Source organism: Sphaeramia orbicularis, chromosome 2 (genome assembly GCF_902148855.1).
Source record: "Sphaeramia orbicularis chromosome 2, fSphaOr1.1, whole genome shotgun sequence".
Lineage (NCBI taxonomy): Eukaryota > Metazoa > Chordata > Actinopteri > Kurtiformes > Apogonidae > Sphaeramia > Sphaeramia orbicularis.
In genome coordinates, this window is record NC_043958.1 from 26,455,946 (window position 1) to 26,470,463 (window position 14,518).

At 35.7% G+C, this 14,518-nt stretch overlaps 1 protein-coding gene across 1 annotated transcript in view; it reads right to left on the bottom strand.

Moving 5' to 3' along the window:
- LOC115433045 (collagen alpha-1(XXVIII) chain-like) overlaps nt 1-14,518 on the bottom strand; it is a 74,791-nt gene that overhangs the window by 25,659 nt on the left and 34,614 nt on the right. Inside the window, exons 15-24 of the mRNA XM_030154241.1 lie at nt 10,980-11,048; nt 7,217-7,285; nt 7,010-7,078; nt 5,620-5,688; nt 5,465-5,536; nt 5,307-5,375; nt 5,129-5,200; nt 4,970-5,038; nt 3,190-3,258; nt 2,279-2,347 (exon numbers count right to left, since the gene is read on the bottom strand). Coding sequence (XP_030010101.1) covers nt 2,279-2,347; nt 3,190-3,258; nt 4,970-5,038; nt 5,129-5,200; nt 5,307-5,375; nt 5,465-5,536; nt 5,620-5,688; nt 7,010-7,078; nt 7,217-7,285; nt 10,980-11,048 — 696 coding nt within the window. The remainder of the gene's footprint in view (nt 1-2,278; nt 2,348-3,189; nt 3,259-4,969; nt 5,039-5,128; nt 5,201-5,306; nt 5,376-5,464; nt 5,537-5,619; nt 5,689-7,009; nt 7,079-7,216; nt 7,286-10,979; nt 11,049-14,518) is intronic.

Below are 14,518 nucleotides of genomic sequence, written 5' to 3' on the forward strand. Positions count from 1 at the left end.
TTAAAAAAAAAAAAAAAGCATTTTGTCATCTCTTCATGGTCAACAGATATGACCCATTTGGACGTTCAGAGGCTCCGTAGTGAACGCGGAAATACTGTCATCTTCTACAACACTGATTCACCAGTAAAACCTATAGAGTTGATCAGTTGGATAGTGTGGATGGACACACTTGTTTTTACATTCAGTTAGCAATATCTTTGCTGAAAAAGTCACTTTTTCTTCATTTTTCTCATTTCTCATTTTTTTATAATTAATTTTGGATTTACACTAAGTTTTCATGAACATCTACATGATCTGTGAATTAAATAGAGGAAAATACATGATTTACACCAAAAATGCAAAATACAGAGGATAATACATTAAAAAAAAGATGACAAATCAGTTAAGAAAGGTAGAAATAGAAAAAAAAAATATTTGGGAACTGCCACAAAAGTAGCACTGGATCTTTATGGGTTAAGTTCTGACTTAAGTGAGAAACCAATGAAAATGTCACAGAAATGGAGGGTGTTTGGTTGGGAAAAGTAAAAATACACCCTCATATATTTAAACTATAGACATATGCCCCATTAATTTTTCCAAAGAGATAGTATATTAAATAAGTAGCTTAATGAGTGGCTCCAAAATAAACTCTTATCAGGAGATGCTATGACACAAGAGCCAAACTCTACATTTATGGATAGAAATTACAGTGAACAAATATATAAATAAAGTAGGTGTTTTATAAAAGGAAAAATGGTATGGAAAGAATGTATCACCTCACAAACAACAAAATGCAGTTGGAAATCCAGTGCAAAAGTAGAACAAATAATGAAATAACTGCTGTTGTTAAATATATTTGTCTATAAATTCATTAAAATGACTATAGATATGCAAGGAAACGTAAGATATCATGTTACAATCCATAAATAGTGCAGATATAAAACTACATATAAATAGAGCAGGGTATATGCAGTATATTGCATTTTACAAGACACATGCATAATCCTTTTGTTTATATTCAGCAAACCAGGTGTTTTTAATGATATGAAGGTTTATTCTGACCAAATTTGTAAATGTACAGATACTGGTGCAAAATCCTAAATATTTATCAAACTGTTACCTTGTGCAGTATTAGTAGATTTTGGATGAAATACATGGAGTTACATCATGCTAACATGTAGATTAAACAGAATTTCGACACAGTTAAGGTCAGAAAGAAAAACCCAACCAACTGAGAACATCTTTAGCAAGTTTTAGAAGATTCACTGGAACATATTTTAGCTGAATGTATGGAGAAACTAACTGCCCCTGTACCAGTTTAAGTGTGTAAAATTGTTATAGCTACTAAGGCGAAAATTAAGTTTAACAGCATTTGTACCAGTATTCATAAATTTCTACCCCGCCCCCCAAAGGGGAGGCAAGGGGTATTGTTTTTAGTTCGGTTTGTTTGTTTCTTTGATTGTTAACACTCTAGCAGCAAAACTATTGGTTCAATTCTTACCACACTGGGTTTGTAGATTGCCAGTGACCCAGTATAAATCTGATTACATGTTCGGAAAAGTAGGTCAAAGTTAAAATTTTTTATGAATTTTTAAAATCTTTTTTTTTCTCATATTTACTTATAATGGGCAAAATTTCACATCAACAAAAACATCAATTTGGCACATATATAGAGGCAATTGATATGCTGACATCAGTACATGCATAGACATGATGACATCACCTGGATCGATGCCAAAATAAGCTACAATACGTGCAAGGGGCGGGGATTGTTGTGCCTGGCACCACTTGTTGCAATTATTTCCTCAATATACATCTTATATCATTAAATTACCTCATTTATTACATACAAACATATCTCAAGTGGGTGTTTTTGAGCTTTTGACAGGTGATTTATATATAAGTAAAATTATTTTGTGCCTATTTTTCCATTACTTTAATTTTTCCCTTTTCTTTTTTATATGCACATAAACCATTTTGCATTATGCGACCAACAAGAGTACAGCATCCATATATTCAGTCTCTGATAGAGATGCTTTTATGACACTGAATGTCAATAAATAAACACCTAAAGAGGTATTTTCTGACCAGTCTAAATGTAAATCCTCAGTGTGTGCTCCAATCTACTGTACTATATACTCCTTTTTTCTCAGGTACATAAGGGCAAACTACTACAACGTCTGGTAATAAATGTCTCATTGATGGATAGATAGGAAGATCCAAAGGCAATGTGGGTCGTAGTATTATCACAAATTTACGAGTGCATGGATCAGTGTCAGTCTCTAAACTGGTTCTTTACCACAGGGCCGGGGTAGCCGTCTCCTTTGGGACCAAGTGGACCTGCAGGACCTGAATCTCCACGGTCACCCTTCAAAAGAGACACTGAAAGTCAATATTTCACTCATAGAAAAGATACAAAGTGATTTACACACAGAGTTTCAGAAGATTAAAACCCAACGAGGAATGTAGATGTAAATGGATACATGTGCTTTCGGCTCCGAGATGAAGTATTGAGCAACAGATCAAAACAGAATGACGTTAAAGCTCAAAAACATGCTGTAGCATTTTATGAGTTGAAACTTTCAACAAATGATGCAGCAAAGGCATCACGACAGGATGCACATTTCAGACTACAAAGCATTTCCCGTTTCTTTCTTCTTTTCTGCTGAATCGTGGGAAGTGATGAAAGAGTTCAAACATGTGCTGCCAGATCCGACTGTGATTACACTTATTTGATAACTGTTTTCTTCAACGTTGACTGTTCAGCTGCTTCAAGTTCAAGATTCGAGATTCAAAGAATTTTATTGTCATGTGTACAGTAAAGAAACAGGTTTCCCTGTACAATGAAAATCTTACTTTGCCATCCACACCGAATGCCAAGAGAATTTAAGATGTATAAAAATAGAATAATTTAACTAGAAAATTAAAACAAACAAAACAAAGTCACATTTAAGAATGGCATGCAAAGATAATGAGCATAAAAATATGAACAATAAAAACAATAAAACTAAAAAAAATAAACTACTATTACTAAGTAAATATACAGTACATTTACAGAAATGTGCAATGTATGAGTAATTGTGCAAACTGTCAGATGAACAGTACGATATATGTGCAGTTATTGAGTATAAGTGTGTGTCTTCTGAGTACTGCTACAGTTAGACAAAAAGTATGCATGTTATTGTTTTAGACAGAGTTAGAATGAGTCACCTTTGGTCCAGGAAGTCCGTATCCGGTCTCCCCAATTGGACCAGGAGGACCACTTGGGCCAACATCGCCCTGGAACAGAATCAAGTTTACATATATCCATTATTCTTGCATAGTACATAAACATTTAAATATTGATAAATTCATTCACCTCACACTAAGGCTCTGTGTATAGACGAATATCTTTTAATGAAAATATATTATCCCTTTAACACCTGACGTGTCTGTGGTGTGCATTCTGAATGTATGATTTATTTTAAATATTCATAAAAATTCAACAGTTCGCTCAACAGGAAAAATTTCAAAACGTGCAGATAGAATAGACTTTGTTCTTTCCATAGAAATCTGAGCATGCTCAGTGCACCCCCCGCTGCCTATGTAATGGGGGCCAAAACACAGAGCAGTGAGTGAGACTGAATCACTATAAAAATAAAGGGTTTTGCTTCCTTTTATGTTTTGTTTTTTTACGCTGTTTTCCTTATAATTTTTTGTTTTGACTGTTGTTTCCAGTGTTGTGATTTTCTTTTATTTTTCTTGTGTTTTTCTGAGTTTTGACCATGTAACTGCTTTTTGGAGCTCAACCAAATGTCTAACAGCAATGTCTCAGGGGTTAAAAGGTTCATTTGGATGTAGCCTATGCTGCAAAAAAAGAAAAAAAAAAAAGCATTAAAAAGAAAAACAAAGAAAATCCTTGTTTCTGCAAAATGAATATTTTGTTGATCATGTTTTCCATGTTTTATTAAAAATACCCAACTCTGATGATATTACGTTTAATACTGAGCAAGATTTAATCAATAAATAAGCATAACCATGCTTTTTCAAATAATACCCAGAGGAATAGAGTTGCTTTTCTTTATTTTAAGAGAGAGGCCACTTGCACAAAATTCCAATTTAAGAATATTAAGCAAATAGTTCAGATACTTCTATTGGATAACTACTGCAGTGATTAAGATATGTTTATGATATGTTAAAGATACAAGTTATTTAAGCCTAACCAATGCAGTGAGTAGCTTCTCATTTCTTAAACAAGCATATCAAAATATTTATCCTGTAGTTGCAAAAATGTAGCTCAGAGGTCAAATATTTGACCGGCATCAAGCAAAAAAAAACAAACAAAAGAAATCTTAGAAGATACTGAATTGACTAAATTGGGGTTAAAACCTGCCCAATGCATGAATGAAAATTTGCAAGATTAGTGATGAGCCATTATTTTTGAGTAAAAAATGTGAGCGAGAAACATTCCTAAATTATCGTGACTGAAGATCACTTAATTGTTTGGTAAAATCAGATCATAAAAAAAAAAAATCAACATTAGAAGTGACAACTATGTTTAACAGTGGAAGTAAGAGCATGCCAGGGAGCATTAATTATTATTCTAGCAAGTGGATGAGCCACCACAGAGTCTAGACCTGAACCCCACTGAGAAACTCTGGATGGAAATAAAAATCTAATGGAGGTCCAATGAAATATTAGTGTGGGACTTCTTTTTGGCCGAGACACATGTAAAATAATTGTTTTCAACGCTTTCATAAGTACAACCTGCTTACATTTCTGTATTTTTTTTTTTTTCATTTTTTTTTATTTATTTAAATTTTCAATGGCTAATATTTTTGTCTAGTTAAAAGAAACTAGCAGACTTTTGCTTAATAAATGACAGTTTTGTTTTTATTAAATAATATTTGGCGTCTTTCTGTTAGAGCTGTTTTTGTTTGTGTTTCATTGAGAACCAAATCTAAATTGCTATCATGTTTTTCATGCAAAAGAACATAAAAGTCATCATTACCTTGGGTCCAGCAACAAAGCGGCCTGGTGGTCCAGGTAAACCCAGTCTGCCCTGTGCTCCCGGTTCTCCCTGATGAATACACCATTAACACACAATGCGGTCATAATTCATCACCATATTTGCTCCTTACTAGCTAATGACGACAATACGGTACTTCACCTTTGGTCCTGAGGGTCCAGCAATGCCTGGTGGACCAGTCAACCCTCTTATCCCCCTCTGGCCTTGGTCGCCCTTAAAGATCACATTGAGATTACAGTTTAAAGCTGATTGCAGTGGAATTACTTATTTATGTGCATACATCTCAGCTAATTTGTCACTGTCAGTGGTATTTTTTTACCTTTTCCCCTTGGGTTCCAATTCCAGGTGCCCCCTCTAGCCCCCTTAGACCTGTCGCTCCTGGCTCACCCTACAGAGCACAGACACATGCAAACACTTCTAATGAGTGTCTGAAATGACTTTGGACTACTTTTAGGGCTTTGTAATGAGTCAGACAACCTTCTGTCCAGGAGCTCCGTCTTCCCCTGGCAGGCCGGGCAAACCAGACATCCCTGGTGCTCCTGGTTCCCCCTGGGGACAGATTTACTGATCTGTATCATACTGCAAAAAGTTTGTCGTTTTTGATGAGGCTTTATTCAGAGACTTTGACCCACCTTAGCTCCAGGATCTCCAGCGCCTCTTTCTCCTGGGGCACCGACTTCTCCAGGCAGCCCTTGGTCTCCCTGTGTAAGGGAACATCAGAACATTAAAAGAACTTTAACAGTATTTTCTTAGTCTTATTAAAACCTACTGTTAATGAATTTAATAGGATTTAGCATCTGTGAGCCTTCATGGCTTTGATTTGGTATGAGCACTGGAGAAATGTGTCTTATAACCTTTAGTGAGTCAGCATTTTGAACTTCCCAATGCTCTTGTCTTGATCCCAGTGGGTTTTTTCAATGTTCTGAAGAGTTGAGGTGAACTCAAGTTGAAGAGACTTTCATTTCTGATGTACCACCTAGGTAACACTCCACTTGAGAATTAAAAAAGGTCTTTGCTTCCAATGAGACTACAGAGAATGCTGAAAAAGTAAACATTGTGCAGAACATGGAAACCCATCTACTCAGTAATCCACCTTTGCAGGTTAATTATGTGTTCTTGCAAACTGTTCACTAAATAGAACAGGTCATAAATAATAGGAAAGGTTTTTGGAAGAGGAGGCAACCACATTCAATCAGTTCATATACTGTAAATATAATGATGGAGCCAGGGGGGCCGCCAGGGATTTGGGGGTGAAAAAAAAAACATCACTTTGGGCCCTACCACCTTAATGCTGCAAACCCTAAAAATTTAACACTGTGCAGGCATGAATGAATATTCCACTTACAACAGATTTTAGGATTTTGTGTAAGATTGATGACAAAAGCACAAGCCATTTTAACATTGTAATATCATTTTTAGGAAAATATTACATTTTTTACAATGGTATACAATTACATATATAGTTTTCCATTTTCGATGGAATTATATTCATTATGACGAAGTAGGAGCTCTGGCCCCTGGACCAAACCATATCTTAAAATAAGGAGGGGGGAGATGAGGGCAGAGGCTGACTGTATTTTTATTCTTTTTATGCTAAAAACGAATGTGTTTACTGTGCCTTGTGAAGCATTTTTTTAGTAAGTTTTGTACAAAAAAAACGACCAATGTTCTACTATTTTCCCTTAGAATCGTCATCACTTCATGACGCCCCTGGATGGAGGTGTCGAAGCCATGTGTTTGTTGAGTTTTCCGCATTTTTTGGTGATTTCTTCTACATTTCAAAATTCATGAGGTCTGTTTTCCTTGCTGAACATTTTCGTGCTGAAGAAAAACACAAAAATGTCCTAAGCTTTTTTCTACAAAGCTTACTGTCAGCAATAATCCACAATCCAACAGGGTTTTGTTTCATTGGTTTTCCCATTCCATTTTGTTGAGGTAAAACAATGTGTATAAAACTTGAAATCCCTGCAGTGCTTTCTTATCATCATCACACTAAAGAAAACTGTCAGTGTATATACCAACCTTTGGTCCAGGGAAGCCCTCTCCTGGGGGGCCTCTGCTTCCGGGTGGGCCCCTTGGCCCCTCCATGCCCTGCAAAGATGAAAAGATGCAGAAAAACCTGATTAAAAATGTGCTAATTGAGAAAGAGTAGTTAAGGGATCATTTGTGAACCTGTCATGTTTAGTCACTGTTTAACAGTAGGAGGACTAAAGTTTTTCAAGTGCATACCTTCTCACCCTGTATTCCTGCACCAGCGAGGCCAACAGGCCCTGGAAGACCAGGAGGACCAAAATCCCCCTAAAAGGGTAAAATACGAACACAGATTATTTCATGTAAGTGTTGAGAGAATGACACTGTAACTGACTTTGAGCAACTGCTTTAACATCTGTACTTGTTTAGGAATTGTAGTAAACATGGTGAAGACTGATGTGGTTTTATGTCTGGACTAAAGATTAAAATCTATTAATCAGAGTTCATAGGATATTTCAGTCATTACCAATAGCACCAAAACTTGGTTTCAAAAGTGGCTGATAGGTAACATTAGGTTTCAACTGGAATTATTATTCTGACTTTGAAGAAAAATAATATTTAAAAAAACCAATTAGATTTTTTTTAGATTCATTCATAAATTACTCTGAGCTTGACGTGCGGCACAGCAGTTGACCCATTTCTATTAAAATCACATAGATTTCCTTTCCTGGCAGTGTCTTTTTTCCTTTTTTTGGAAGGAAGAGGCTGATTAATCAACCCCTTTCTTTCTCCAGATTATTGTTTTTTATATCTGTCTTCAAAAATCTACCATGGGTCAACCTGTCATTTGGACTCAGTTCAGTTTGTTTATAAGTACGGAGGATGCTGTCATCAGTGTGACACAGCTCATTAGTAACACATATAGGTCTGGAAGGCATGTGCATGTGTTTCATTTGCACATCCAACCACACCTGCTTGCTCAGATATCAAATGGCATGCATGTAAATCATTTTATCATCAAATAGTTTAATTCAGCCAAATAATTACAACATGAAATTCTCAGATGATTTAATCATACTAAAAGTGATGTATGTTGACAGAGGCCATTTTCAATGAAAAACAAAGGAATGATACCCAACCTCAGATGGGTGAGAGTCCACGACCCCTCCGTCAGTGACAGTGAAACTGAACAGGCTTTTCATATGGTTAATAAATTAAAATGGCATGTTCATGTTGAACATCTGTCTGCTCAGTTGTCTCAGAGCACAGGTGTCAAACATGTGGCCCATGGGCTAAAACCGACCCGCCAAAAGGTCCAATCGGCCCATGGGATGAATTTATGAAATGCAAAAATTACACTGACTATATTAACAATCAATGGCGTCAAAATCATTTTAGTTCAGGTTCCACATATACAGTAGAGCAATATGATCTCAAGTGGATTAGACCAGTAAAATACTATAATAATAACCTATAAATAATGAAAATTGCAAGTTTTCTCTTTCTTTTAATGTAAAAAAGGAAAAATATATGAAAATATTTACATTTACAAACTATGCTTTTACAATAAATGTGAACAACCTGAACAAATATGAACAACCTGAAATGTCTTAATAAGTGTAATTTTACCAATATTCTACCTGTGACTAAATGTTTTGTGTATTTGTAGTGTAAATGATAAACAGAGGCATAATATTGTTAAATTGCACTTATTTTTCTTGAGACTTTTCAGGTTTTTCATTTTATTCAGATTTTTAAGGTAACTTTATAGATATGAACATTTTCATAATAAAATTGTAGTTTTTTCACTCTTATCATTTTACCAGTCCAGCCCACTTGAGATCATATTGGGCTCCATATGGCCCCTGAACTAAAATGAGCGTTACACCCCTGGCTCAGAGACTTCCCTTTCTTGACATTCTCAGACTATTAGGTGTGGGAAATGAGATCATATTAATATTTCACAATGTTGTAAAGGAAAGCATCATGAGATACAATGAGACACTCTTACACCACAGTGGAAATTAACCCATTAAGACCCATTGCTACTTTTGCGCCAGTTCCCAAATAAATGTTTCGCTATATTTAACCTTTCTTAAATGATTAATCACTATTTATTGTAATATTATAATCTTTATATTGCATTTTTTTAGTGTAAATCAGGTATTTTCCTATATTTAATTTGCTGATCATGTAGATGTTCATAAACGCTCAGATTAAAGTTGAGGCTTATTATATCAAAAACAGAGAGAACCAAAGAAAAAGGGACTATGTCAGCAAAGATATTATTAACTGAACATAAGCCAAGTATGCCCATCAACTGTCATTCATCAAACTCCATGGGTTTTACTGGTGAATCCATGGGTTTACACCGGAACTTCAGAGCCTCTGAACATGATGACCATGAAAAGATGACAAACTGCATTTTACCTTAATTAATTCAATGTACTGATAGGTTTAGTGGTTCAGAAGTTATTAAACATTTTAGATCAATAGATGCTTTTGGTCATTAGTAGCTGTTTGGATCCTTATGGGTTAGAATTGAAAATACGGCAAAATATAGCAACAAAAATGAACAAAAGAGAGAATGCCTGCCACATCACATCAATGAGAAAACTGTTGTTGGACACACAATTATTACCTTCAGGTAGAAAAACAACAGTTTAAGCTTGATTCTCCCTTTGTCTCTAACACTACTCAATAAATATCCAGCTCAAGCATCACTTAGATTCTGTCTAATCTTCTGGGTTTCATGATTATTCATTCACTCAGTCAATGTTTATTTAGTCTTGCAATATACTGAATGGAAGGTCTCATTTAAAGTTGAGAAACAATAGCGATAAAAACAATAAAAACATAATTCAACAACTAATAGAGCTGGGATAAAACAAGTGTGATAAAAGGCAGAAGAGGCGTTTCAGTAAAACAAAAACACAATAAAATCCATTAAGAATAAACTAAGCAATTAAAATATAAGGCAAATGAAGAGGCTAAAACATGACCAGGGAGTAAAATAAATTAAATACCAAGATAAAAATGAAACAATGGACGTTGCACCAAAAAACTGAATGTACAGTCCAGTTGTGACGAGCACGTGAAACATTAAAGTCATTTGTGCATGTTGTATTTCACATGTTTATATATTTTTTTTATTCCTGAGGCATGTGTAATATATTACATATCATTTTCTTCTTTGTTGTACATATTTTATGATCACTCTTTGATATATTGCTGTTGTATCTGATTGCCTGATATTGTAATTATATTGTTGATATTTATGCTATAGCAGCCACATGTAGCATTACAGCCTCAACCAAAATCCCTGCAGCAGCGAGTAAGTGTGTCTTATCTTACACTGAATGTGTAACAGGAAAAGTATCATGTAACACTAACCTGTAAATGAGTGTTTGTTTTATATGTCAGTGCATGAGTAAAGGCATGCACATTTGGATTCACTATCTTTAATCTATGAAATCTAGAATTATACATCATTAATTCATTATGTTAACGCACAATAAACCCTGAAGGTTCTGGTTTGCATCCGTGATAAACTATACCACAACCCTGCAATTAAACTGTCAGTATAAAGTCAATATACAGCATATAATACCCCGGGTTTTCAAAGTGATTTAACTGTATTAAAATGATGAATTATGTAGCTTGAAAACAACTCTGAGCGGCATTAATCTTGTTGTCACATACGGAATTCAAGAGATTGTGACACGTGTGGAAAAAAAAACACTAAAAGGTAAAAAGAATGTGTGATTTTATGTTCTCACAGTGCAGATCTGTGTTCATTTTCCCACATTCATCAGCCCAGAGTCTTGAACTCACTCCTCCTACACCATCCAAACTTTGACCTTGATTCACTGCCTGTAAATTGTGACCTCCTCTATTACACCAGCTGAATGTGTTCACCAGTCAATCTGTCAACTCTTGGCCTTCACCACAACAGCCCTGTGCCTTTATCTCCATGCCTGTGTGAAAGCTTTTCAGAAAGGCGTCTTATTTACAACTCTACCTTGTCTCCTTTGATTCCGGCGCCCGGCTGTCCTCTGGGCCCCCGTGGCCCCTCCAAGCCTCGCTCACCCTGTGAAGACCAATACAGAAATGGTTGCATTTAGCAATGAAAAAAACAAAAAAAAAAAACTCTTTCTGAGGTGGCAAACAGCAAAAGCAGATAAATGCATCTTGTTATTTCCACATGTTCCCATAAATCACATTTTAACATGAGAGGCTTTATGATTGAGCTGTGTGGAAAAAAAAAAGAAAAAAAAATTCCATTATAATTCGTGTTTATGTTCATGTCTACATGCGGTGCAGAGAGGTTGAGGTGAAGGGCAGCGCTGTTCACCACAAAGAGACATTTTAGTGTCAGACAGCCCTGGCTACAAGTGTCAACTAATTGTTTTTTCAGACTGTAACCACAGAAACCAACACAAAGAGCTTCAGTGTAACCGTGACTTATTTCAAGTCTTAAATCTGGCTTCTCACACCAAAAATGTTTTAATTCAACCTTTACTTATACATGGGTAGCCCGATGAGAGAACTTCAGTCCCTCTTTTTTTTGTAGGCAGCCTGTGTGAAATCAAATACATACAAAAGCCATGGACAAAAAAAAAAAAAAAAAAAAAAAAAATCATATTTCTCAGACAGTACACTAAACCACACTATAAGCCAAAGAAACAAGACAGCCATGGGGACAAGACAACCATGGGAACAGTTTGTCCAACCTCAGATGCCTATTATTCTATTATATCTACTATTATTCCACTTATGTGGAGCTAAGAATTTAAAGGATTCAGTCTCTGTATTTGCATGTTCATTTTTAAGAACAAAAACAAATCAACCAAGATATGCAAGCAACCACAATAGTGGTTTACCAAGAAATACTTTGAAAATAAATGAAATGCAGTACTATTTTCTTCTTACTGTTAAGAATAGTTTGCAGACTTTGGAGGTTTTACTCCCTATACTTTTTACTCCTTAAGTTTTCCTTGCATTTCAATTTAATCCAATGGACAATAATGCATAGAAAAGATGATCCCTTGGTGTTTCCATCAGTGCAGTATCACACACAATCAATATAACAGCATGAAAATGATGTAAAAAGACCAAATGCATAAGAAAGAGACACTGGACCATGGGAAAAAAGCACCATAGTGTTTCTAGAAATCTGCGAAATGGAGTGAAGTTAATGTGTGTTTGTACTTAGACTGGTTTAATAGTCTTCAAATTGTTTTAACCCTTTAAGCTTCAAAGTTGCAAGATTGTGACAAGCAACATAACTGAATGAAACAGACAACAGCTACAGATAGAGTTGCCAAATCTTGTTACCAACTACACTAATAAATGGTGGACATGTGTCCCTTCAATCTTAACACCGTTTCAGGGCATGTTTCTATTCAAATTGAAGAAGGAAACACCATTTGAGAGGCATGGTCCTAGGCTGGTTTAGTAAGTAAAGTTTATTTAGTTTTAGGTTGGATAGATAAGGACAGATTTGGCTACTCTGCTGCTTGACTAAAAAGCTACTAAAAATGAGTCCCTTTTACTTTCTACTAATGTTTAAGTTCATTTATTTTGAGGATAAGATGCCAAAAAAAACACAAAGAAAACTTCCATGTAAATATGTTCAAACCTCAATTTTACTAAGAGTTACACAATCTAACATGGCCGCTGCCCTGTGATGTCACAACATGCAAATTAGAAGAGTAAATTTACTACCATCATAAAATTTAAGTCATACCCAATATTTTTCTCATTTAAAGGATGTCTGTATCTCTAACCACTTCCAAGATACAGCTTGGTGAATTCTTGATATCAAAACAGAATATTTCTTGAAAAAAATTAAAAAGAGGTGAGGTTCATTGAAACAGCTTGTTGAAATGTCCTCCAAAGGGCTACTTTTTACTTTGAGTACATTCCATACTTTGTACTAATTCACTTTTTCTTGAGTAAAAAAAATTCTACATGAATTCTTTTGGTGCTTTTACAGAAGCATTTGTACCACTGTGTCTGTATCTACTTGAGTGAAGCATGCATATACATTTACCACCTGAAACTGTTACCAGTAATGAACACAAACACTGCATATAAATCATTTTAATCACTGTAATCTATAGCAGAGAACTACATAAATTGACCTATTTACTCTGTGTAGTTTTATGTTATGTAGTCATGTGAAAAGAAATGTACGCCCTCTGAATTCCAGATTGGTTTTACATAACACCTGCTCCTTATCAGGCTTTAAAATGACATACATCTAATTTTAAATGTAAAAAAATACACTTAAGATTCCACTGTGTCATTATTTATTTCATTATTTAAAATGAAGCCAAAATGGAGACGCAGTGCATAAAAAACTAATTACCCCCATTGTGCAACAGGTTGTAGAACCATCTTTAGCAGCAATAACTTTGAACTGTTAAGAACTGTTAAGAATAGTTTGTAGACTTTGGAGGTTTAACTCCCTATACTTTCTTCTTTGGTGATTGAGGTTTGAGGGCATCCATTTACAGTGTTGTGCAAGTTACTTCAAAACTGTAAAACATTACAGATTACTTGTTACTGTTATTTAAAAGTAATTTCTTACCTTACAATATTACTGTCTCAGAATTGTAATGCGTTACAAGACTCCTGTGTTACTTTTGAGCTGCATATGGACTCACGTCATAAATGGCACGTGCCCCCCAACAGCTACAAGAAATAGGAGAGCCTTGGGAAATTTGTGCCCCAAAGTAAATGTGGATGGATAACTCTGTAAGTAATGCTACAGGCTACGATGTTTAAATCCCAGCAGGAACAGTTGCATTTTTTCAGCATTTTACATGTTCAAACAGGGAGGACGCCTAGATAAATCCACAATTGATAAAGATTTCTAACTAGTCATAGAAACATTAGTTTGCCTTGCCATTGCTGATCACAGGGATCGTGCTAACTTGCTTCTTGAAAACAGGGTTAGGGTTAGTAATGAGCACACGTTCATGAGGCCAATGTACTGTCTTCTGCCACTGGCTGGACACCAACAGGAAATTGAACTTTGAACTGCCACATTTTTGATTTGTTAAGGTCTCACAGTCTTGCATTTTTTCTGTTTTTTTCATTTGAGCAATTGAATTATGGGTGAAAAGTGTGTTGTAGCCTAATGCAAGCACTGTTGAACATGCACCAAGTAAAATATTACTGGAAATTGATTAGTAATGTTTTATACTACTGCAGCACAAAGTAATCCTTTACTGTAAAGTCATAGTCATGGATAGAGCTGGGTAAAAAAATCGATTTTATCGATCTTGGATCGATTTCGTTATAACTTTGCATAATCGATTAATAGTGGATGAGATCGATTTTTCAGAGCAGGACCGGGAGTACGCGGAAGCGCAGCTGGCTCCATCTTGTGAACTCCTTGGTCTTGCTCACGACGGCTCTGGCGCGGAAAAGACGCAGAGGAAGGGTGGGGAAAACCCCTCCGCTGGAGGTCCTCCCGGCCTCAAACTCTAACCCGCAGTGTGAAGGAACTGGCCGCCCAGAGGTTCTCTGAGGCGAGTTGCGGAAGCCGGT